This window comes from Hylobates moloch, unplaced genomic scaffold (genome assembly GCF_009828535.3).
Source record: "Hylobates moloch isolate HMO894 unplaced genomic scaffold, HMol_V3 SCAFFOLD_2, whole genome shotgun sequence".
Lineage (NCBI taxonomy): Eukaryota > Metazoa > Chordata > Mammalia > Primates > Hylobatidae > Hylobates > Hylobates moloch.
The window spans coordinates 104,956,234-104,982,009 of record NW_026652277.1 but is presented as its reverse complement, the minus strand read 5'-3'; the positions used below and the strand labels follow the sequence as shown (position 1 = coordinate 104,982,009).

Sequence of the window (25,776 nt, the reverse complement as noted above, 5' to 3'; positions counted from 1 at the left end):
TGTGTCGCTCATGCTGGGAGCTGTAGACTGGAGCTGTTCCTATTCAGCCATCTTGGAACTGCCCCTCTGATTGATTTTTTAAATGTATTTTCATCCTCTGATGAAATTTTCCATCTTGTCATTCATTTTCTTGAATACATTAATAGCTGTTTTAAAGTCTGTGTTAACTAACATCAGTATCTGAATGCTTGTCAGTCTGTTTCTTTTATTTTTTTAGTTTAAACAAATTTTTACTACACAAAGTTGTCACACAGTTGGATATTTTCCTAGTTTGTTCACAATTCTTATTCTCTACAGAAAAGCTGCTTAACTTTTCATCTGGTGATAGTAAGCACTAAAATTCTAACTTATAGAATAGTAGTAAAAATACCTCCATGATTTAAGTTGAAAGAAGTACATTGGTACATGGTGGTGCACCCAATATCAGGAATGCACAAATGTCCTTTTATTCAAAAATACAAAATAAATTATTTGTAGGCATGGACAATGGCAGCAGTAACCCATTATATATTGTCAACTGAAACCAGTAACTGATGGTTATAGTGATTTTCTTAATCATCAGCCTTCAGTTATTTTCTCCAACTGACTTCTCTGAAGTTATTGGTGAGGAACACTGCCTTGAGCTTCCTGTCACAGTTCATTAATAAAGCACTATTCTAGGAATAAGAACATCTCACCTCCCATTCCACCCACTGCACCCATTCCAGGGTTCTTCCCTTCTTTAGAAATTTCTGTAACTACAGCTTATGATTTAGTTAACAAAGAGTGCACCCCAGCAGCACCCAGTAAAGCAGTTCTCACAACGTTTGTTGGGTCAATTTTTCCTTTTTCCACCATATTCATAACATAGCATCATCACCAACTTCTGAGGAACTTTGCATAATTTTCTCAACTATCAAAAATCCTTCAACATCTGCATTCTTAACAATAGTCACTGCAGGATTTTTGAGTGTTCTTTTAATAACTTCTATACCAATTTTTAAATCTTCATTAGCTGAAGTTAATGAATCCAAGGCTCAAGTGCACTGGAGCAAGGCACAACCCCCTCCCAGAGCAATGCCTTCTTCAACAGCAGCTCTTACAGCATTAAGGGCATCTGTAACTCTGTCTTTCATTCATTCACTTTGACATCACTTGTCCCACCAGCCTTCAGCATTGCTACTCCGTCTGAAAGTTTTGCCAGACATACATTCAGTTTTCTTTTTCATATTCACCAGTTGTAACATCTAACTGCTCAATGATTTCTTGAATATATTTTTCAATTTGAGCCTTAAAAGGAAAAACATTTTCCTTTTAAAAGCATAGCATCATATTTGGTCAAAATGACCTCTCTAACTTTTTCTAAGTTACAAGGCTAAATAGCTTCCAGATTTAGGGCTAACCCCTCTTCACTAAACACTAGACCACCAGTAGGAATAGCTGCATCTTCACGTTGGTTCTTTCTGTTGTCACCAAAATCTGAAGACCAAATTTTAGCCTATTAAAAATGAATGTACTTAGAGCTTCTCTATCAATATCTTCAGCAATTATGACCAAGGACTTACAGTGAGGATTGGCAATTTAAAGAGCAGGTACAGTGGTCTGGACACTAGAAATTTTCATTTCATTCAATACAACATAGGCATCCTGGAATTCACATTTCTAACCTTTTGATGTATTAATAAAGTATGGAGAAATATAGCCTCAATCAAACTTTATGCCTTTAATAATTTCTAATTCATCATTCAGTGTTTTTCCATCCTTTACTGTGAGGCACCCTTTCTTCCAACCTTTTATTTGCATCAGAAATGATGTTGACAATTTCTTTGTCTCCATTTGCAGAAATCGTAGCAACCTGAGCAATTTCTTCAGGGGTTGTCATGGTTCAGACAGCTTCTTAAGTTCAGCAATTACAGCATCAACAGCTAACATCACACTTCTGATTTCCACAGGATTACCACTTTTGCTAATCTTTTCAAAGCCTTTCTTGGCAAAAGAGCATGGCAGTACAATAGCACTGGTGATGGCCTCCCCAGCTTCTTCATTTGTGTTATTAGCAACATCTTGAACAAGTTTAACTCCAATATTTTTATGTTTATCCTTTACATCAATTGACTTTGCAACAGTCACACCATCTTTTGTTACTTTAGAACTTCCCCAGTTGATCAATCATCGTTTTTGGCCCTATTGTGACAGCTACAGCATCTGCTAAAAAGTCTACACCTTGAAGCAGTAAGGCTCGGGAATCTGCACCAAATTTTACATCTTTGGCAAAATCCAAAGTGAGATAAGGGGCTAGTACCCTGGACACCGGTCTCATCTGGCAAGACTGTGGGTAATTGAAGCATTTCTGTCAGATGGCAGCGGGGTGTGGGTGCAGTGAGGCAGGTCGTCAGTGGCAAGTGAGGGGCGAGTCTATTTCCATGTTTTTGATTAAATGGCTGAAATTATGCATTTTACACTATAGAAGTTAGTTCTTTCTAGATAATGCTGTTTTCCTCTTGAGAAGTATTTTTTTGTTTTGTTTTGTTTTTAGCTTCTGAGACACAGAGTAGGAACATATCATCTTCATCAGATAAGGACTCCATGTGATTTAGAGTTGGATTTCAGCCCTTTCATTTCTTATTTGCCTTACTGAAATTCTGGGGTATATACCAGGACTTCCTTACGTTGGCAAACACTGAAGACTAATTTTAACTCACTAGCACCAAGATATGCCAATAGCTCAGCTTCAGTCCTCAACCTGACAGTATTCACTTTCCTCTTGGTTCTCTGCTTCTTGGCGTGTGCTGCTTCTGTATCAGTGAAAACCTAAGGGAAATAGAGAAGGTGAATGTTGGGTTGGCTTCAGTGAATTTTCTCTTCTCAGTGATCTTGGTTCCACAATTCCTGGTTACACTGGTGGCTCTCTGATGCCTTCAGACAATTTAACTTTGTTTTGTTTTTTTTAGTTATATTAGCCATTCTAGTTGTCTCAGCTAGAGGATTGATTGGCCACAAATCTGTCATAGCCAATAGGAGGAGACCCCTCCATTCTCTTTGATTCTGTCTCTGACTCCAGCCAATACCTGCTTTCAAGGACCAGAACACTTTTACTTACTTTTGATTGATCAAAACCTCTTTAATTCTGGTGACAGAGTTGTTCAAACACTCTTTATCTCCTCGCCTTGTTCAAGACAAGCCCTTCTCTGGAGGATCATCATAAGAAAACCAAAGAGAAAGATGGCCTTGCATTCTAGGGTCAAGTGAACTGTTTCTACAAAATCTTTAAGTCCTCAAACCCAGTCTCCTCACTTGCCCTGACCCTGCCTGTCCAGGTAGAGAGAGGAGCACCACTAACTCAGTGCTCATCCTAATAGAAGCTCCTGCCTCATGACACTGTAATCATTTGTGGAAGCCTAGAAATGTTTTTATAATCTACTAGACTAAATTCCTTAAGGAACTTTTATTGTCTGTATATTCAATTGCCTTTTCATGTGACAGTAACTTGGTTACATTTTCTCTAGAGAATCAACAAAGATAATTCAGTCATTTCTCTAGTGTAGTTGTTTAAAATGTGCTTTTTATTATTAACAATTTTAAATTTTATATTCTTTTTTCTGATTACTTTTTACTAATAATATTTACACTGGGAATAATCAATTTGGGGAAATCTTCCATTAATTTTCTCCATATTTGGAAAATTTTCCACAGACTAAAATCTGCCTTGATATATTTCTCTTCCAAACTCACATCCTTTTGATGCTGGGTATCACTGGACACATCCAAATTGCAATGAGACATTGATCTCTGCTCCTTTGGTTACAACACTGGGTGAGTCAGCACAGTGGGAGGTAGGATGATTCTTGGAAGCTACCCCTATACCATAACACATAGCCATAAATTAACTGTAAACATGAATGAACGTGAACCACACAAATACACCTCACTAAATCAAAACTAAGCCCAAATTAGCTTACCCAAACCCTTAGTTGGGTCCTGTGGCCACTCCAACTCTATCTGACAGGAGGGGAAGTGCAATGAAGGAAAAATCACAGTAGAAAGAGACAGCTGTTTTGACTGATTGTGGTTAAAATGTATTTGCAGATTTTACAGAAACATGTTACTACGAGAACATACTGCCCAGGCCCTTCCCAGGGCATTAGAGGGGCGATGAATCTTAAACTTCATTAGCTTCAGGGTAAATCTACCTTGTATTTAAATATTATTAAAGACCACCCCCTGCAAAGAGTTAGCTAATTTAGAATGTTGGCTCTGAAATAATCATAGACCAAGAACAGATGGCTAGGTCTTTTCCCTTTATATAAATTCATACATATGATCTTGGAGAGATTCAGTACCACATCAACCCCCTTCCCCTAATAGTCTCATATCAATAGGACTTCCCAAGAGGAGGAACAAAAGAATAATAGTTATTCCCCAAATCCTTTCTCTCTTTCCCTCCAAGTCTTCAGTCCAATACACTTGTAATATTATTTAATACTTTTCCTCTTTAACCTTAAATTGAACTTTCATTAAATACCTATTACCTGTCAGACGCTGTTACCCAATACCTTCACATTATTGCCAGATAATTAGGGCAACAATTCCTGAGGACATAATAAAGATATAGTTGCAAAGAGTCTATTCCAATCACTCTAGATGGGAGATCATTACTTATGTCCATAGTTATGTTTCATATATTAATCTACAGGGTACATTTAAAGTATAAGGATTTATATACATTTTCTAGAATAGGATTCTATTGCCTGTGTTTATGTCTCTATATAAAATTTAACCCTTAAAATAGGATTCTTCTTGGGGGTATGTGTGAAAGTGGTTAAGAATTGTTTATTTGGCAAAAGTTGGTAGAGATCAGTTTGTTGTTTGTTTCCCAACACCTGCATTAACATCCCTGTGCACACACAGTTTTTTTTAAGCAAATTCAAATAAGGAAGAAGCAAGATAAAATCCTAGATTTATCTGTCACCCGACTATAATAACTATTGTACTGTATATACAGCAAATATATTAGTTGGCTCTAAATGTTTTCTGATACTGCACACTTGTTTTCTTAAGATCCACAAAATGCTGAAGAGTGAAATATGGCTTTTCATTTGTTGATTCAACAACCAGAAAACTAATTAGGGCTGGAGGCACATGCAGTCATCAACTTAAAGCCCTGTCAAACCCTGAAAGGTCTGAGGCAGTGGTAGCTAAATTGATGTTAGGTAATATGTGAGTTCTTCTTTCTTAGGAAAAATAAGATCTCAAAACATTTCTTGGACATGGAAATTGCTTAGAATATATTTAATGCTTTAAGTGCAAATATTGAAAATATGAGCTCTTCAATTTCTGGGAGGAGACAGGGTATCTGGCTGGGACCACAGCGGTGGCTCTGCTGACGGTCAGCCATGGTGTGGGACAACGTCCTTCATGCCACTAGGTTGCCAGGCAGCAATGAACTGTGATTAAAATCAAGAAATCAGAACTCACATTTTCATTTGAAAAAGGTTGAAAACTCACTTCGGATACAGAAATGGTGCTAAAATGTGACCATTTCTATGCCCCTGAGATATTCTGTACCCACAGAGTATTTCCCCTCCATTCTTTCCTACATCAGTCAGAAGATGGATGAACTACCTATGGCACCAGAAGAGGCAGCCTCTGAAGGCACAGAGCCCTTCACCCCATTCTTCCCTGAACAGGAAACCTCAAAAACACTTGTCATTTGACAGATTTGATGTCACAAATGTCAATCATTACTAAGTAATGATTATTGCATTCCTGAAGTTGCTCTAGATGCTACAAATAATCTCCTACTACTGGTATAACTGAGAATTGCCAGGCACTTCCTTCTTCATGTAGGTATCTTATGTTTCCAAATTGTACCAAAAAGTAGTTCTGAGATGTGGAGGCAGCCCTCCCCACAAGTGTTTTGCTGCCCAGTACAAAAGGTAGTTGTTTTTTTCCCCCAAATCTATGCATACTTCTCTCATTTCTTATGCCATTTTTATTTTGCCAGGAAATTATACAACCCAAGGTTAGTGTTGCTTACAAAGATAATGATAGCTGTCATCTATTGAGCAGCTATTGTTTCATTTAACCATTATAAAAACACTGTGAAGCAAGGAATGCTTTCCCCATTTTGAGACAAGGAAATGGAAGTTCAGAGAAGTCAAACATCTTGAGCAAGGCTATGAAGTTAAGTAAGAAATAAGTCCAGGATTCCAAGCCCAGTTTGTTTGAACTCAGAGTCCATGGGATGGATATATATTGTGGGGAAAAAAACAAACAAACCTGGAATTAGAAATGACACCAAATTCTGATAAGTAACTCCCCTGTACCTTGCCTCTCCAGGCTAAACATCTCAAGTTGCTACAATCCTTCTTTCTATGACATAGTTAGGGATGTCCTCATCACCCTGGTCACTGTCTTTTAGACCTACTTGAGTTTGTCAAAGGCCCTATTCAGGCCAGAACAAAACACAGTGCTCCAACTGCCTCTAACCAGTGCAAAACAGACCAGAACCCCTGGCTTTTCTTGGGAGGGATACTGCTGAGAAATAAAGGTCAAGTTTAAAGCACAGTTCTACATGTGTGATGGTTCCCAGCGCATAGTAGTGCTTATACCTCCATCACTGCAGCCATCTCTGGTGCTAATGCTTAGAACCTTGACCATGTTCTTCTCATAGGGCATCTGCATTCAACACATCCCTGTGGTCTTTCTCAATAGAGTGATCACTCAGATGTGTTTTCCTGCAGCCCCCACCCTTGTGTAGTTCATCGAGGGGGACACACCAGTCATTCAAAGGCTCTGGCTTACACTGCCTTTGTCTGCTCTGGGTTGTGCACTTTCTGATTATCTTGCAGGGTCACATATTCACATTGAAGAGGCAGCTATTAAAATTGAAATCCAAAAGGGGCAGAGAAGAATGAGGCTTATAATATTCATCCCATTTCTCCAGTTCTGCCTTTCTTATTTCACCTTATCCTTAGCCTTTTGACTTCAATATGGTGTTATTTTCTATTACGATATTCCACTCTTTCTGTGGTCATTATTATATTTGTTTCTCCCAAACCAAAGATGGAGGTGGAAGAATTAAATCCCTTTGTCAAAAGTGTAGCAGAGGCACTGTGTCCATAATATGCCCATGTTAATGCCTCTCTTTCCATAAAGATCCAACTTGTAACCTGCTCTCCATAGAACCTCTTCTGATCAACCCCAGCCCCTGGTAATTTCTCCGTCTTCCAGCTTCTGTGTGAGATACTGCAAGATACTGGAGGGATCTTTGTCTGGAAAATTACACCTCTGTCATACTGGATTCTTGCATACTACCTTTGTTTGGGTTAGTGCTGACATTTTTAGAAGGCTGGGATCCTCTGAATCATCAGTGCCTGGGGCTTCAGTACGGTCACCTTCAAGGTTGTGGCAACAACAAACGTTCTTAGCCCCGCTGCTGCTAGCAGAAGGTGTCTTAGCACAAACAGGTGATGCTTTAAGGTCATGGATAAAGTCTGGTGAGTGCCAGTAATAAACAAAGGAGTGGAAACTGAAAGGGACGAACAATTCCAGAGACAAGACTTTGGGATCTTATCACGATGGTAACCCTTTGGGAACTGGGAACTGGATCGATATTCTGGGATCCTGGGATCTCTGTAAAAAAACAAAAACAAAAACCCAGGAAACAAAGCAATATCTGCTTTATTGGATTTATCCAGTGATTTATCCAGTAATTGCCAGTAACATAACTAATAATATAAATTGATGATTAAAAAAATAAACTGCAGGCCGGGTGTGGTGGCTCACACATGTGAGCCCAATACTTTGGGAGGCCGAGGCGGGCAGGTCACAAGGTGAAGAGATGGAGACCATCCTGGTCAACAGGTGAAACCCTGTCTCTACTAAAAATAAAACAATTAGCTGGGCGTGGTGGCGCGTGCCTGTAGTCCCCACTACTCAGGAAGCTGAGTCAGGAGGATCGCTTGAACCTGGGAAGGGGAGGTTGCAGTGAGCCAAGATCGTGCCACTGCACTCTAGCCTGGTGACAGAGCGAGACTCCGTCTCAAAAAAATATAAATAAATAACATAAACTACATTCTTCTTTGGATTTTTGGATTGCATATATGGATATATAGAATAACCAAGGGTTGTGAATATGAAGAGCAACCAGAGAGAAACTGTGCTGAAACTCACATGGTTTGTGGATGTGGATGTCACCATGTGAAGGAAAGAGCTCTGAGACGTGGGTTTCATCTCTAGTTCCTTTCCAAACTTTTCATGCTGGCTCTGAGACCTAAAGCAGGCCACTCTCTGGTTATGTTTTCTCATCTCTAAAATGAAGGAATGAAGGTGTTAAATTTCATACCATCTAAAACATTTCCAACTGTAAAATTCTCTTTCTAAGCTATTCTCATTCCAGCAGGAAATAATTTTGTTTTCATTTCTACATATCTTTAATTTTAGATGATCTCATGCCTAGAAATGGCTCCATAAAAGGATAAAGTACTTTAAATCACTCCCTCTCTCTCTCATCTGTTTTTTATATACATAGAAAATGTTGTTATCAATGATTTCTGGGGTTGGGAAAGTGATTTTTACTTTTCTCTCTACTGCTGTACTATTAGATTTTTTTTATAATAGTATATATTTATTAAAAATATGAAAATGAAAACTATGCCCTTTTACTTTCTGGATTTCCAAAAATAGGACATATGAAGTGAAGTTAAATTAAGCTCATCAAAGATAAATTAACTTAAATTGTTATTTTGCTCATTGAATTTTGGTAAGTAGCTTTTGATAAAATGTTGGAAAATCATTTAAAGAGATGAAACACACTTTCATTGTTCCAGCTTCTTTGTGTAGATGATAGCAAGGTTTTATACAAAGGAATATTCAATGAACTGCGTGTATATGAGCGACTTTGGATTTTTTCCAGTTTCAGTTCTCTTTCAATACATACTGAAAACAGCAGAACCCAGGAATTCTAAGTTATGTGCCAAAACAAATGATCAGGTTACACCTGTTTGGCTTACGCTACCTTGGAAACCACTGGGCTTAAAGCACTAGTTTGCTCTCAGGGAAACAATATAATCAACTTATGCTTTTTAAAATCAAATGAGTAACTGACTGGATCTCTTATTAATCTCCACATCTGTGTAAAGAGGTAAGTTAAGCTTATTTCTCTTATGATAGATCTTGTCTATTTAATGGGAAAATGGCATTTCTTGTAACTGGGTAGTCATTACTTCTTTTTAAAAAGTTTCAGTGAGAGAAGTTATCCGAATTATTGCAAACCTCATCATACTGCCGTTCAGTTTTGTGCCACGTCACATGTGCTCTTTCTGGATAAGCTGCCACGAAGTAAGGTTGCCTATGTGGAATGTGTGGTTGACTCTAGAGCTTTCAGAGGGTGTAGGCAAGAAAGAATGCCAGGCCTGAGCAAAGAGTGTGAGGGCTGATGTTAATGAGCAGGATGAGGGGCAACAGAGGAGCAGTCCAGGACCTTCTAGGGACATTCTCTGTGTGGATGGAGGGCAAATTTAGCACTGTTTTTAATAGGGGATTCTCTAAAAATGACAATGCTTATACAGGAAATTTAAAAACCTTGCAAGTGGTGTGTACGCACATGTGTCGGCCTATGTGGGTACTGTTCTTTCTACTCAGTATTTCATGGATTCCCGGTGTCAAAAATTATTTTTTTAATATACAATTATTTACATGTATCAAACCTAAAACTACTTGTAAATTTATAGCTCTTATGCATCTATATTTACAAAATAAAAATTGAACATTACAAAACCAATACAATTAAAATAATTAAAGTTTAACAGACAAAAGATATCATGTTGCTGAAACTAAATCACTACTCATTGAGAGAACCAGCTACTGACTATAGAAGGCTGATTCTTTGAAGCTAGGCTCACTTGTTCTGTGGGCCAGGTGATGGCTTGTTTGTTGTCTACCACTTGTCTCCAATCAAACTACTAGCAGGCTTCATTCCTGCTGTACATCTACCCATCGTGGCTTCATTTATTTGGCTTTCTCTTGAGCATACCCATTATGTGTTGCTTCTCATAGGCTAAAATAATTAAAGTTCTGGTACTTGGTTCCAGTATGATTTTAAGTACTATGTAAATGTTTTGTGCAAAGGGCAAGATAGTAAATATTTTAGGTTTTGAGGGTCATACTGTCTCTGTCGCAACTATTCCACACTGCAGTTCTAGCATGAAAGCAGCCATCAACAACAGTAAACATTTAGGCATGGCTGAGTCTCAAAAAGTGTTATTTACAAAACAGGTGGTGGACTGGATTGGGCCTGAGTGCTGTGTAGTTTGCAGAATGCTCATAAATATGAGTGCAGAAATGCTGAAATCCTCTGGCAGTCTTGAAATATGAGCTGGTCATTCAGGTTTTTTGCTTTTCTGTTTGTTTTTTAACAGCTTAGGAATATGAACGTACATATAAACTTCTCGTAGACACTTGAGAATATAACAACAAACCCTCAGGGGGCCACAGATCCTGGATTTGGGAAACACTGTTTTAGGGATTTTCCAAATAGGCCATCTTCAAAAATAAAAATGCCTCATCCAAACGGGGAATTAGAGTTTGCTAGTGTCAGCAGGCACAACAGGACTCAGAGATGGAAAGATGCCCATGGGAGGAAATGCTTTTCTTCAGGGGTTAGATTATTTGTGTGCAAGGCAGAACAGAGTTATGAATGTACCAGAGAATCCAGCACTCAGGGGAGAGTAGAGACTAGCCAGGCAGAACTTGGGTTCTTCTCCTGCTGGATTTGCTACTGACTTATTGGGAATGTTGGATGAGTCTCCCACTTCTTTGGGTTTTTCAGTTTTTCCATCACTAAAATGAAGGTCCTACCATACATCCTGCTTACTACTGAGGATGGAGGTAAGCATTGGATGAGATGCTGTGAAATGCTGCAGAAATGGTCAAGTGCCCAAGGATGAGCATTATTGTTACTAAGAGGTGAAAGGAGCTGGGTATGAAGGCTGATGGATTTTTCAGGGAGTGTCGCTGGCAGTCTGCAAGGCAATTGGAAATCCAGTGCTCCTCAAACACAAGTTTCAAACCAGCACTTTTGGGGAATGACGAAGCAGCTCTCTAGCTCCTAGCAGTGCAAGGGCTTTTTGGACAGTATTTATGTGGGTAGCCTTGCCTGTCTTCCTCCCAGAGACCAGCTTGACATTGCCTGAACCTCGCAGGAAGTTAAAGCCTCCAGTGTTGGGCAAGAAGTTGCTGGTGTGACAAAGCTCATCCTGCAATAAGAGAAGAACAAGTGGGCTGCTCAACAGGGGTCTCAACAGTGTCATCACAATCAGAACTGGCACTCAGTTCCAAAAGTTCAGAAAGTCAGGCATATTGTTTACTCAGAGTTCAATCTATTCTAAGGGATTCATCCACATGAGCCAAGCCCAGGGACCTGATTTATAAAATGCATCTCCAGGAACTGGAACTCTTGTATCTAATTTCAGGAGGACTTCCTTGCACAGCATAAACAATTTCAGCAAGAAAAAAATTATTACTCAGAAGGTTGCTTCGTAAATTGGTGTACTGAGAATCAATTGTTCTGTGTAGTATCTGAAATTCAAAATTTCCTGTGCATTCTACATTTTTGCTTCATCTGGCAACTCTAGTTCCTTCTCTTAAAGAACATGTGGTCTGTACAGATATTAATCACAAAAATAAGTATATGATTACAACTTATAAGTGGCATGAAGGAAAAAAAGCCAACATAATGAACAAGAATACCAAGGAAGACCTAATTTAGATTAGTGGGGTCAGGGAAAGCCACTCTGATTCAGGTTAAGGGGACCGGAGTATTGTAGGAAGGAGGAACAGAATGGATGTAGTGTCTAAAGGAGAAACTGAAAGAAGGAAAGTATGTCTGGAATCCAGTATCCTTTGGAAATGTGCAAGACAAGGTTGGAGATGCAGGCATGGGCACCACTACACAGGCTTTTGTTGTCCAGATAGGTGTTTGGCCTTTTTTCCCCTACCCTCAATGCAACAGAAAACCATGGTAGGGCAGAGAAATGAGAATATACAGTCTCCATTTTAAAAGTTAATCTGAATGGATAATGGGTTGGAGGGGGCAAGAATGAGAAACAGAGTGACAGATAGGAAGCTATTATGGTGTTCCAGGCAGGAGATGAAGGTGGCTTGGATTAGAGTGGTGGAAGCGCAGATGAAAAGAGTGAATAGTTTTGGTATGTATTTCAAAGGTAAAAACTTTGGCCTTGAATGTAGATTGGATGTGGGGTTTGAGGCAGAGAGAAGGATGAAGAATGACTTCCAAGTTTCTGGCTTCAACACTTGGGCGGATGGTGGTGCAATTTACTGAAGCAGAGAACACTGAGAAGGATCAGTGCTTTGGATGGGAGGCATAAAGTGAAGAAAGTACTGGCAAGATTTCACTTTTGAATATTTTAAGTTTATGAGATGACATCCTATTGGAGATGACAAGAAGGCAGCTGAAAGTCAGAGATGAGAGGTCTGCACTGGAGATACATAATTTGGGAGTCATTGACATATATAGAGGCAAGAAAGATTTAAAAGGATTCACTATATGATTTTCCGACATGGTAACCTTCCAGATGTCTGTTAATTGGCTTGCTTTGTAAACATTATTCTATAAACAGCTTTCTCCAATTGTTACAAGAACCAAATATATACATATGAAAGAGTGATAGGTCTCTGATTTCATATTGTTTATTAGGTTTATTTTTTCAGATTTAATTTTGTATATTCTTATTGTAAAGAATAAGAATGTCATTGTCTTTCCATCAGCAAAAAATTTGAAAATAGGGGCCAGGCACAGTGGCTCATGCCTGTAATCCCAGCACTTTGGGAGGCTGAGGTGGGCGGATCGCAAGGTCAGGAGTTCGAGACCAGCCTGGCCAATATGGTGAAACTCCGTCTCTACTAGAAATACAAAAATTAGCCAGCCGTGGTGGCGGGCACCTGCAATCTCAGCTACTTGGGAGGCTGAGGCAGGAGAATTGCTTGAACCCGGGAGGTGGAGGTTGTAGTGAGCTGAGATTGCACCGCTGCACTCTAGCCTGAGCAACAGTGAGACTCTGTCTGAAAAAAAAAAAATTTTTAAATAGGATGGACATTTATAAAATAAGTCATAATTATGACATTTGATGCCATCATCCTCTGATTCTATTCAAAGATCAGTCACTTTTTTTTTGTTGCCTTTCTTTTAGCAACACAGTTTACCTTCCTCCTACCTCTAAAATGCCCAACAAGGTACTTTCAAATGTTTAGTAAGATTACATAAATATCCTCTTGAGTAATATGGACAAACGCCCAATGATACATGTCATAGGGAAACATAATATATTTTTTCCTTTTTAATCTTTGGGGCTTTGTTTTAATAATTCATGAAGACATTAACCTTTCCGGTAGGCATAAGAATCCTTTTGATTTAATACAATTTTGTTTGTGTCCTGAAAACCAAGGACATTGAAGTATTTATTCCCCGCTGAATAGGGCATTGTGTACACGTAGCTTTGTTTTCCCTGAAAATACCTCTTAGCCTTCATTTGCCTTCTCAGGGCTCTGGAATGTGGACTTGCTCTACATTGCTTCCTCTGTAAGAGAACATGTATTATGCTCCCAACATGTGTGCTGTTGGAACATCTCAGTTTTCTTAACTCCGTTTCCACTCACACCACCATTTCCATGATTCTCTTTTGGCTGCGTCTATGCAGAAAATAAGAAGTATTAATTATTGTAATAGGAAACAGGACCTGAAAAGGCAAAGTTTTCACCTGAGAAATTATAAAGGAAATTCGTGGCAGGCCTGGAGCTCTAGCCCATATCTACTGGTCATGGTAGAAAGTTAAAGCAGTGGCTCTCAACTGGGAAGATTTTGTCTCCTCTCTCCAGGGGACATTTGAAAATATATGGAGACATTTTTTGTTGTCACAAATGGTAGGGGACAGGGTTGGCTACTGGTTTCTAGATGCTAGGGGCCAGAGATGCTACTAAACTTCCTACAATGCACAGGACAGCTGCTGAAACAAAGAATTAATCAGCCCAAAATGTGTATGGTGCAAGTGTTGAGAAACCTTGCTGTCAGATAATGGAAATTAGACTTGAGCCCTGCTCTGCATCTTACTTTGTGACCTTGAGAAAGTGTCTTCATTTCTGAGTCTGCCTTTTCATTTGCAAGAACAAAACAACCACCATCATAAGGCAAACAAAGACAAAACAAAAACAAAAACAAAAGCCACCTTTCAGAGTGGTTTTGAGAGATCAACTCAAAAGCACAGAACAGAGTTCTGAGCATATCATGGACCCAACAAACAATGAGTCAGGCCCATCCCACGGAGTTCAGTGATAAGATGGAAGCAGTCAGTGCCAGAAAGAAAATGTCACTGAAATGAAAAAGAAGGCTCTTCAGATTCTTATTAGCTTTTACTGAGAAAAGAGCAAGAGATGTGAAGAAGTTTAAGAGAATTAAATAGCATCGTGGATGTACTAGAAGGGGAGGGGAGGAGAGGAGATGATGAGACTGGAAATAGAACCTAATGAGAGTTGTAGGAGTGACAGAGATTTCAGCAGTGACCTGGAGATGGATTTGAGATGCATTTAGGAGGAATCTGAAGAACTTTGTGGGCAATTAAAAAAGGGTCATGAGAGAGGAGTCTAGGATGAATATGAGATTTCTGACGGGCACTTGGGTGTTGGTGATGCCATTCAATAAGAATGAAATTGAAGGGCAAGGAAAAGAATAAATTCAGTTGTAGATGTATCAAGTTCAGAATTCTTGTGGGACATTTAGGTGATCATCATGAGGCACGGAACTATGTAGATTTAGGGAGAGTCAGGAAGGTGAAAGCAGAAGTCGAATCCATGGGGATGAGATTTTCTAGGGAGAGCATAAAGAGTAAGAAAAGAGCAAAGGACAGAATTCTTAAGAGGTGGACAACAAAAACGAAGATGAAAGAATCAGGAGGAGTGAAACAAGAAGAGAGGGTAGAGTGGTATAGAACTTAAGTCTGAAGAAGTTTCAGGAATGCAAGCACAGGCAACAGTGTCAAATGTCACAGGAAAATTACATAAAATCCAAGTGTCCAGAAGATTTGGCAGTTGCATGACAGTGCTAACTTTAGCATAAACGTTAAGTACAATGATGAGCAGAAAAACTAGACTCAATGAGTTGAGGAGTAAATAACAGTTGAGGAAGTAGAAATGAGGAATAAAGGAAGAAAGACTGTCAGCAAGATAAGCTATGAAGATTCTCCCTCTCCCCCACTAAAAATGGACAACACTTAAGCATATTTGTATACTGAGAGAAAGGAGACAGGGGAGATTGAAGACCACAGAATACAAAACACGGAAAACTGATAGATCAAGAATGGGATGTTGAGTGTGAATGATTATTTTGGGGCAAGAAGAGGGAGACTCTCCTTCAAACTGGATAAAGAAGGTAAATTGGGTATGAATATGTCAGTCTGGAGGGTGAGGGAGCAGAGTTTAAGGAAGTTTGTATTGGAGAGCTTCACTTTTCATTATCAAATTGGTGGCAAGCTGAGCTGCTGATATGGGATATGGGAACCAAGAAGAAGTAGGGGCAGGTAATAAACCTTAAGGATTGGGAGGGTCATTAACGAATTTGAGAAAGTGAGCAGAGACTATAGCGTCAACAATCTGGCATGTGAAGGACATCTCAAGATACCAGGATCACCTTGATATTCATATCTAATTCTCTTCATATCAGTAACATGACCCATCCATCTTTAGAGGGAAGCAATAAACTGGAAAGATTTTGCCAAACACAGAATTGTTTGAAAATGGGGTAGTGGGCGGCAGGGTAGATGACCAACCAAATCTCAAATTAAAGTGGACATGGGATTAATTATGTCCATGGACCAGTTGTATCATCTCCTTATATGTAAGACAGCATATCCTTCGGGATTCTTAGAGACCCCTAAACCACCAGAGTTGTTATAATGCAGAAATTGTAATTTATCTCACATAATCCCTCAAATAGTAGAAATGATCTGTAGAATATAAATAAATGAATCCAGATGAAATTGTCTTATTTTGCAGAGTCTTGCCTTCTTTTGAGCCTAAGTCATGAGTTGGATATTCCTCAGAGATCTCCTGAGTGGAGTAAATAAATACTCCACTGGGATCAGATGGATTTGGCTGGCTGTCGTGTTTGTCTTCTGTTTGCTGGTCTACATGGTGGCAGCAGAGCACGTGTGGAAAGATGAGCAGAAAGAGTTTGAGTGCAACAGTAGACAGCCCGGTTGTGAAAATGTGTGTTTTGATGACTTCTTCCCCATTTCCCAAGTCAGATTTTGGGCCTTACAACTGATCATGGTCTCCACACCTTTGCTTCTGGTGGTTTTACATGTAGCCTATCGTGAGGGTAGAGAGAAAAGGCACAGAAAGAAACTCTATGTCAGCTCAGGTACAACGGATGGGGGCCTATGGTACACTTATCAGCCTCATTGTTAAAACTGGTTTTGAAATTGGCTTCCTTGCTTTATTTTATAAGCTATATGATGGCTTTAGTGTTCCCTACCTTATAAAGTGTGATTTGAAAAGTGTGATTAAAGCCTTGTCCCAACACTGTGGACTGCTTCGTCTCCAAACCCACTGAGAAGACAATCTTCATCCTCTTCTTGGTCATCACCTCATGCTTGTGTATTGTGTTGAATTTCATTGAACTGAGTTTTTTGGTTCTCAAGTGCTTTATTAAGTGCTTTCTCCAAAAATATTAAAAAAAACTTCAAGTCCTCAGTGTGTGAGTGCCACAGCCTCAGATATGTTGAATGTGGTAGGAGAGGGACCCCTCCCCTACTCCAGAATCATCATTCACACTTGGCCATAAACACACTCCTGCTACCTGAAGCAAAGCTACTTTGTGACACACAAGAGGGTTAAACAAAGAAAACCTGCATCCCTCCTCAGCAAGGCCTAAGCTGAGTTGGAAGACAAAGCATGTCAGCCTTAGTATCATTTGGGAGGAATTTTTTTACATTGTCAATATGCTTTCAGTTATGAGCTCTAGACAGAGGTCTCATTGTTTTGTTGTAGGGTTCTCCAGTATGTGGATAACATTAGTTGTTTTAGAATAGGTAATTGCAAATTAGTCTGAAGAAATCTAACAGGATTCTTTTAAGAGCTTAGATTTTTCAGGGGAAAAAAAAAAAAAAGAAACCCTGTGTCAGTTTTCTGTTTTTTCGATCTCATTACAATTGGTGCACAATGAACTGGAAAATATAAAAAGTGACACTTTAGGCAAATGTGATGGCCTCCGAGCTGAAATGAAGGAGCTGGCAATCTTTCCAAAGTGGCAGCCAAGGCCCCACTCCCTGTCCTACTCAATCTCTGCAGGGAAACACTGTGGGACAGGATCCCGCCTAGGGAAAAGGCCACAGAGCCCAGGTCTCTTGCCGACTCAGGGATCCTTGGATATAAGTGGAATAGAGGAGAGGGAGGAAAGCTATCATTTCAGTGGTCTCCAAATTAAGTACAAATATTACTGGGAGGTATCCCACTTAAGCCTGAACCAGCAGACATCCGAAAGGGTCACTCTAGAGTCAGAAAGGAAGGCAGGTCCCCCAGAAGGCAACACATTGATAGGAAGTGGAGGCCACAGAAAAAGAATGTACCCACTTGATAATTACTTAAGACTTCTATTTAACCAAAAGAACATTGAAATACTTCGTAAATATTCATACTGTTGAACCTTTCATAATCAGGAATTCACTATGTACTATACTGTAAGTCATAGTTTGCCTATAATTTACTAGTATATCTCCCTCTAGGACAGATAGTAAAATGCGTACTATGTTGTTACAGTGGTGCAAAAATGTTTTAAAAGTTTATTACTTGTTTTGAAGACTAGAACTTTCTTTACTTAAATTTTTCTAGAAATTCACAGATACGTTCTCTTTGGATTTAATACTCTAACACATGTACATTTCTTCAGAATAAAAATAAGGGTATTTCACAATGCTCTTTGGCTGTCATTGGTATCTTTGCTAGACTGCAGTGGGTATGATTACTATGTGAAATAAAACATGTTCTGACAACTTTAGAACAGGATTTGCAACACTGCTTGGTAAAGATAGCTAAGAAATTATTATTCTCCCTCGAGAATTTAACAGAAAGTCAGGGCATAAAAATGTAATTTTAACTAAAAACCAATTATGTCTTCCACGCCTTGCCCTCTTTAGAATATAATCTCATTACAAGTCATGCGCAATGAAGGTTATTTGGGTCATTATGTGGTCTACAGACTATGTCAGCAGCAGTGGTCATTATCTCCATCTTAAAGACTGTGTTCTAGACAACAGAGAGAAAGGTGAAATTTGTGGTTTACCCCTTTCTTCAATTTATACCACAGATCACTGCTGGACTTGAGCTTACAAACATGTATTTTATCATTGAACACGAAAACATCTAGCCTGCATGAATGCAGGTAATCATGAATTTCGTGTGTGTATGTGCGAAAATAATAGGTGGTTAAAAGAAATTTAAGGTTTTTGAGACCCTGATCACGGCACAGAATCTAGAAAACAGGGTTTCAGAATGCAGGACTGGAATAGAAACAAGGGACTTTGTCAGTCTGAGGATGTTTGATGCCAAAAGTATTTTGGGGGAGCTCATCCTCTTCACATCAGTTATGGCAAATTCTGCCTAACCAAAAAGTCCAACTGCTTGGCTATATATTCTTTGCATTTCCACTTTGTATAGAAAAGAAACTGAAAGGTAATGTGAGCAAGGGCAATGGCATTGAAGATGTTTAAATAGGAAGATGAGTGATTTTCGTTCCTTGAGTCTTGCTGGTAGTACCTTAATTTACAAAGTGAGTTTCCTATGAAAACATTCTGATGGCTTTCTTGGGGTCAGTGAGGACCCAAAGTATTTGACTGAGAGAAATTGGCAGTTAATTTGTACAATATTGTTTCTCTTGTTGGTAAATTAATATTTATTGAGTACCTGGGAGCAAGACACTGTGCTATGTACATCCCAAGATTTAATGCATAATTCCTGCTCAAGAAAATGTCCATTTCTGTTAAGGCTCACGGAGGGTGAAGTATCTTACACCTGTGTCCTGGTCTCACTGGCCCACCTCAACTGTTCTACTCCGAAATCTTCTGGTGTCCATAGAGCAGACAGTAACCTTGGAGATGAGGAAAAAGCAGTCACTTTTCTTCAGGGACATGCAACTAGTACAGGCAGATTGAAAAATCAACCATAGGTCTTCCCAGATCACTAAACAGAGGTCTCCCTAATTTCATTTAAGCCACTCCCAGCTTGCAGTGATTATTCGGACTGCTCTGCACTTGTCCCATACTCTTTCTAGTTACAGACCTTGTTCCTGGCAACAGGAGTTCTCATTAGAGCTGGGAGGAAATGTTTTCAAGCACTTGTACAAAAGAATGCCCAGAGCTCTAAGTGGCTGTGGTTCCAGTCTTCCCAATGGAATGAAGCCAATCTAGAAAAAAGACCGTGAAGATGAGAGAGGAGGGAGAAAAAGGCAAAGACTTGAGGATGTTTGAACTCCTCAATCCCATTGTCCCCGAGCCTGGCTCTACCCCTAACCTTTCTGTGGTTAGTTACATGAAAGATAAATTCCTTTTTGCTTAAGCTGGTTCAGGTTGGATTTCTGTGTCTTGTAACTGAGAGTCCCAATAAAGCCACCTTCTTCATAACTTTCTTTCCTGTATAATGCAAAATTTTAATAATTTAAAAGCCTATAGTGCCCTGCCTCTCCTTATTCTAGCTCATATCCCATCATATACATGTAACACTTTTCTTAAATACTGATGTCAATTTATTCCTAGTTTATTTTGTTTGTATATTTAACACTGCACAGAGCACAGAAGTGAGGAACACTTCATAGCTCTTTAAAAGACTGATTAGAGGGCAAGTGCAGTGGCTTATGCCTGTATTTCCAGAACTTTGGGAGGCCAAGGCAGGAGGATCCCTTGAGCTTAGGAATTCAAACTTGAGGTGGGCTATGATCGCGCCACTGCATCCAGCCTGGGTGACAGAGCAAGACTCCGTCTTTTTTTTTTTTTTTGAAACATAGTCTTGCTCTGTCCCCCAGAGTGAAGTGCAGTGGCATGATCTTGGCTCACTGCGACCTCCATCTCTCAGGTTCAAGCAATTCTCCTGCCTCAGCCTCCCGAGTAGCTAGGATTATAGGTGCCCACCAACATACCCGGCTAACTTTTGTATTTTTAGTAGAGACAGGGTTTGCCATGTTGGCCAGGCTGGTCTCGAACTCCTGACCTCAGGTGATCCACCCACCTCAGCTTCCCAAAGTGCTGGCATTACAGGCCTGAGCCACCACGCCTGGACAAGACCCTGTATTAAATGAAACAAAAAAACTAATGAGGAAAGAAAGAAGCAGTGGTGGAGCACGTAGAGGCAAAACATGTCAGAATTCAACTGAATTTTTATGACAAAAGCCCAAGGAAGGTATTCTAGGAAAGACCTGCTAGAAGCACTTTCTCTAATATAAATTGGACCTTTTTTCACAAAGCAAATCTTCCTTTGGCTGTAAAAGATATTGGTGACTGTGAGGAGCTCTGTGAATTTTCTGCAGACCCATCTTGTTTCCACAGTGTTAGTCTAATAAACAACTTTCTGAGATGCTTATCTTTTAAAAATACTATACTGTTCCCAAATATTGTTTGAAAGCAAAGTAAAATGAGTTCTGGATGTTACTGACATAGGTCAATATTCCCATTTAAAGGTGAAGTATCAAATCCTGCTCCAGCTACAAAGAATTTTTAATTTTTTTTCTATTAAAAAGGAAAAATGTTCAGAGGAAATATGTAATTTCTGTTAATACTTTATCTTAAAAAACCTTCATATATTAATGCCTCCTATCAGAGTAGAGAGAGAGAATGGTTGTGGTGTAGAATTGGGGATGAATCAATCATAGGACATTGAAAAAGTGGACTTGATTCCTCTTCTTTTGTAAAAGGTCACTATTAAACTCTGTGCTGTGGATTGGGGCCAGAGCAGACAAATATTAAGCAATACAACTACCACATTCTTGGTATAAAAATGTTAACTAAATAGATGATCAGTAATCCCCTGTGATTGAAAGAGGTATTAATCACTAGGTTAGCCAAGAGTTTTCATTCATATTTATCTCAAAGAAAAGTGCAGTAACTTGAGATTTGACTTTCTGTGGAAGATAAACAAACCCGATAAGCCAATCCTCTTAAAGAAGATTGTTCCTAATTACATTAATTTGATATTAAAAATTAATGAAGGTGATTATGGTCAAGGACTTTGTCTTATTCATCTCTTTATATCCCTATATCCCCACAGGTTAGGTCCCTGCACTTAGGAGCTCAACGTTTCTTGGAAGAAAAAGTTGTGTTCCTCTTCCCTCTCCACTTAATCCAGATTTTGTTGGGGATGTCAACATGCCCAGCTAAAAAGGTATATTTTAAAGTCTCTGCATGTAGAGGTAGCTGTGTGACTATCTTCTTGTCAAAGCAACAAGGTGCTTTGGGGAAAGTTGCTTAAAAATTGTACTGACCTAGTTTGCATGCATCTTTCTCCCACCCCCACCCCTTCTTGCCTGAAACATCATAGGTTCATGTTGCCGGGAACATCTTTCTGCCATGAGGTGACACTGAAAATGGATGTCAGACCTTCTGAAGAAGATAGGCAGGCTTCTGGGACACTGATGCCATTATGAAATTGCCTTATCAGCCTCGAACTGCCTGTTCTCCTACTGTCTGTTTGTTGTTGTTATGTGAGAGACAACTTAACTCCTACCTGATATAAATCACTGACTCGTTAATTTCTTTTACTTACTGCTCCTAACAGTTCCAGAGTACATTCACATTAGTGACTAGGAGGAAGAAACAGAAGGCATGCCTATATCAACTGAAGACAAAAGAAATGCCTAGTATTTGAAACATTTAAAAATTGAAACATTTAAAAAATTGAATTGAAACATTTAAAATTGAAACGTAAAAAATCTCAGCAGGGGATAATTTTGTTCAGAATTTAAGTCAGGTGAAATGGAACAAGCAATCATTCTGCACCAAGATTTAAGATTTTAGTATGAGACCAAGATGATATTAGTTCACGACATAAATTCCTTGGAATTTTAGCTGTCCACCACCTTAACATGAGCAAAGTGTAGTATGAGACTTTTTTGAGTTCATTTATAGCTGTATTAACAAAGGTTTGTGTCCAGACTATAGTGAATTATTTTCCCAATGCTTCAAAGACAACTCATTTTGTGTTTCAAGGTTGCAGAACCAGGACCAATGGCTGAAAATAAAAGTTTTTTTTTTTTTACCTAATAATTGGAAAATTTTATTAATTTGAACTGCCTCAATGAAATGGTTGCCCAATAAAGTGGTGAGATTCCCTAACATTGAATAAGATGTTCAATAATATTTCTGGATTATATAGAAGGTATAGCTAGATGACCTCCAAATTTTTTTTTTTTTTTGAGACAGAGTCTCGCTCTGTTGCCCAGGCTGGAGTGCAGTGGCGCAATCTCGGCTCATTGCAAGCTCCGCCTCCCGGGTTCACGCCATTCTCCTGCCTCAGCCTCTCCGAGTAGCTGGGACTACAGGTGCCCGTCACCACGCCCGGCTAATTTTTTTGTATTTTTAGTAGAGATGGGGTTTCACCGTGGTCTCGATCTCCTGACCTCGTGATCCGCCTGCCTCGGTCTCCCAAAGTGCTGGGATTCCAAATTTCTTTTAAACTCTTCAAGATCCTATGGTTCTAGTAACTAAATATTGGACAATGGCAAAATAAGACTTTGTATTGGCTGTATCTAAACCTGAGTCCACAGAAAGATCTCTGATGAACAGAATCATCTTTAAAAAATAAATTCACATATGACAGGACAGCTCATTACAATAGACAATTTAGGTAGTCCCAAAGAACTGGTTATAATATGATTTATCTTCTTTAAAATCATGGCATTATAGTTAGTACCTGTGAGGTACTTAATATTTTGTGTGATTTAATTCTTTTCTCCACCTTGAGAAACTGTAAGGCTTGGAACAAATATTTCTGTCAGAGAGCAAAATGTAATGTAAAATGGGGATAAGTGATAATACGTAACTCACAGGGCCACTGCACAGATTATATGACTCATGCAAAGTACGACATGTAGAGATTATTTTAAAATGTTAGGTATTATAATTAACAATACGTGGCTTTATCATATCACTTATCTCTGTTATTTGCTTACACATTTGTATCCCCCTCTAAATGGTGAGCATTTTGAATGCAGGTAAGAACGATGTCCTTCATTTTACCTTCAGGCGTTAACCCACAGTAATTGCTCAAAAACAATGAACAAATTTCTGAATTTTTCAGCATAACTGTGTTGTATGAAGTAAAAAAATCACAATATTCTGGAATTGGAAGAAATCTTTAAAATACTTACAAATCAGACTATAACCTAGAATGATACAGTGACTTGCCCAGTTACCTGAAGTGACTGAGCAAGAATTCAGTTTTTTTAAAACTCCAAATTCAGTCTTCCAGAACTTTCCTGTAAAACATTTTTTCAAAGATCTTTGGAATACTGGCATATCCAAGTAATGACCAACTGTTACTTTTCTTTAAAGCTTATTAGATAATTAAATATGTATAATCAAAGCATGATGGCCTTAGCCTTTTTCCATTATGAAGGCTGGTCTAGTAATCCTAAAATGGACCAATAGCTAATGTGTCATAGTCATCTCCCAATAAAAAAAAAACTGTACTTTAATAACTGTTTAACTTGTAAGTACCCCAAAATATAAATGACTACCATATATTAGCCCATGTCCCCTTTAAAGTATAAATAAAAAATAATGGGAAGGTAATTTCTGGTTCAATTTTCAGACCTTAACTGTACATACTCCTTTCCAGTGTTAGTTTTCCATCTTGTGGCCTCTTAATCCTGTGCAATTCAGCAACTGAGCAACACATACGTTAAGTTAGCCTATGAAACTGATGAGCTTTATGGACTCATCACACACCTCCACTTTTAAACTTACTTCATATGCAGCCATGTAAGTTACTGTACTTCCAATTTCACTCCAGACCAACTCCAGCTACAAGTGAAGCAAATCACCTAATTAAAATATATTCTGAGAAAAGTGCTCAAAGAACATCTGAATATTTATTATGCATACACGTTTGCTGAAAAGGAGTGTATGTAACTTTTTTGATGAAGCCAATATGAACATGGCCTCTGATAAAGAAGAGAAAGCAAGGTAGTAACAGGATTTGAATGTAAATTTTGCCAAATGGTGACATGGTCTTTCTAACTACCCTGACAGGATTATAAAATCTACCACAATGTTTGCTTTGTTGAAGGTGTGTGTATATAGTGTGTACATACACATACACACTATTGACTACTATATAAATTTTCCTTCAGGCAGTATCTAGGATTGTTAACCTGACTCAGCAAGAACACACTAGTCCCTTGGAATACTCAGGTGGTGATAACACAAATAAGACTGAGTTACCTCGAGTGGTAGCTAATTCCTTTCTTAGTTATGAGAAATGAATTGCCATACAAAGAGCTCAGAACAGTTGCTGACACAATTGTTTATTAAATATTACCTATTCTATCTAGAGCCAGTCCTCAGCCTTGGGCTTCCCAAGCTTCTCTTCCAGGATCTTTGAGCTCGTCACTTTGTAACTGAGGGCCCAATTCTGTGTATGAGACTTGAAAACTCTAAGAGAGCATGTCTTCCCTTTGCTTCAATGTTGTATTTCTGAGGGAAGCTGCCTAGAGGTTACAGCTTGGTCAGTAAAAAGAAAAAAAAAATGTAGCTAGGCCACAGGAATGCTGGGTTCCAGATTACAGTTTTAAAATCAAAATTCAGTTTTTCTCTCATTGTCAGGGATATCAGCTTAGAGAAAGGCAGTCCGAACAACATACACCTAAGGCTCAAGGATTACACAGAACCAACCAGCCTCTATTTTGTGCAGCTAAGGGCACATCATGATCACACAGAGCATTCTAGGTTTCTGGTCTTTTCACTTCTAGCAGAGCAGATGTTGCCTTTCATACGGGTCTCAAGATTTTGTTGAAATAAACTAGAATTACTTCAGTTTCTCATTTTATAGTGATAGACTTTTTAAACTGAAGACATCAATATATGACATGACATAACTTCTAATTTTGCCTTATTTACTGAAATGGGAAGTGTATTGCACTACTTCCTATATTTACAATGAAAACCTAAAAACTTTCCCTATATATTTCTGACAATCTCAAGCTTCATTCTTCTGCCTTGAAATAAATGGCAAAACAGTCATCAACCAGGACAATGTAGAACATTCTGAACTAGGGGCCAGAGACCTATTTTATAGGTTTGCTGTTAAAAGTCTTTAAATTTTCCCATGTCACTGTCTTTATAAAATGGGGTTGCTAATTTTCCTCTTCTTATGGGGCAGGGGTGGTTGTGAGGATCAAATTTTAAACTGCATAAATGAACACCCAACTGCCATCCTTGATTAGAAATTCTCCTTTGAGAGTATACATGCTTGAGAGAAAATTTTGTAATGCTGCAGCTGAGGTTTTAAAATCTTCAAATAAGTAAATCTAATGAGCTGATCAGTTTTAATAGGGTTGGAAGTAGCAAACAAGGATTGCCAAGAATGACTTAAGTATTTGGATAATGTAAAAGTGTACTGAAAAAAACATAAACAAGATTCTCTGTATATCCTTCTAAGTGTCAAGGAGTTGGTTAACATCCTAAAGCCGGCTGGGTGCAGTGGCTCACGCCTGTAATCCCAACACTTTGGGAGGCCGAGGTG

General features: G+C 38.9%; 1 protein-coding gene, 1 long non-coding RNA gene and 1 pseudogene across 2 annotated transcripts in view; 2 read left to right on the top strand and 1 right to left on the bottom strand.

Moving 5' to 3' along the window:
• The window catches only part of LOC131382844 (uncharacterized), a 44,004-nt gene extending 21,753 nt beyond the window's left edge, over positions 1 to 22,251 (top strand). Inside the window, exons 2-3 of the long non-coding RNA XR_009212418.1 lie at positions 21,304 to 21,417; positions 21,574 to 22,251. This is a non-coding gene — a long non-coding RNA (uncharacterized LOC131382844). The remainder of the gene's footprint in view (positions 1 to 21,303; positions 21,418 to 21,573) is intronic.
• Positions 1,642 to 2,327, bottom strand: LOC116469498 (60 kDa heat shock protein, mitochondrial-like; annotated as a pseudogene).
• On the top strand, positions 16,072 to 16,751 carry GJB7 (gap junction protein beta 7). Its single transcript, XM_032154822.1, is given in 3 exon segments — positions 16,072 to 16,436; positions 16,438 to 16,552; positions 16,554 to 16,751. Coding segments are annotated over 3 exon segments (678 nt in total).
• Positions 22,252 to 25,776: the final 3,525 nt, after the last annotated feature.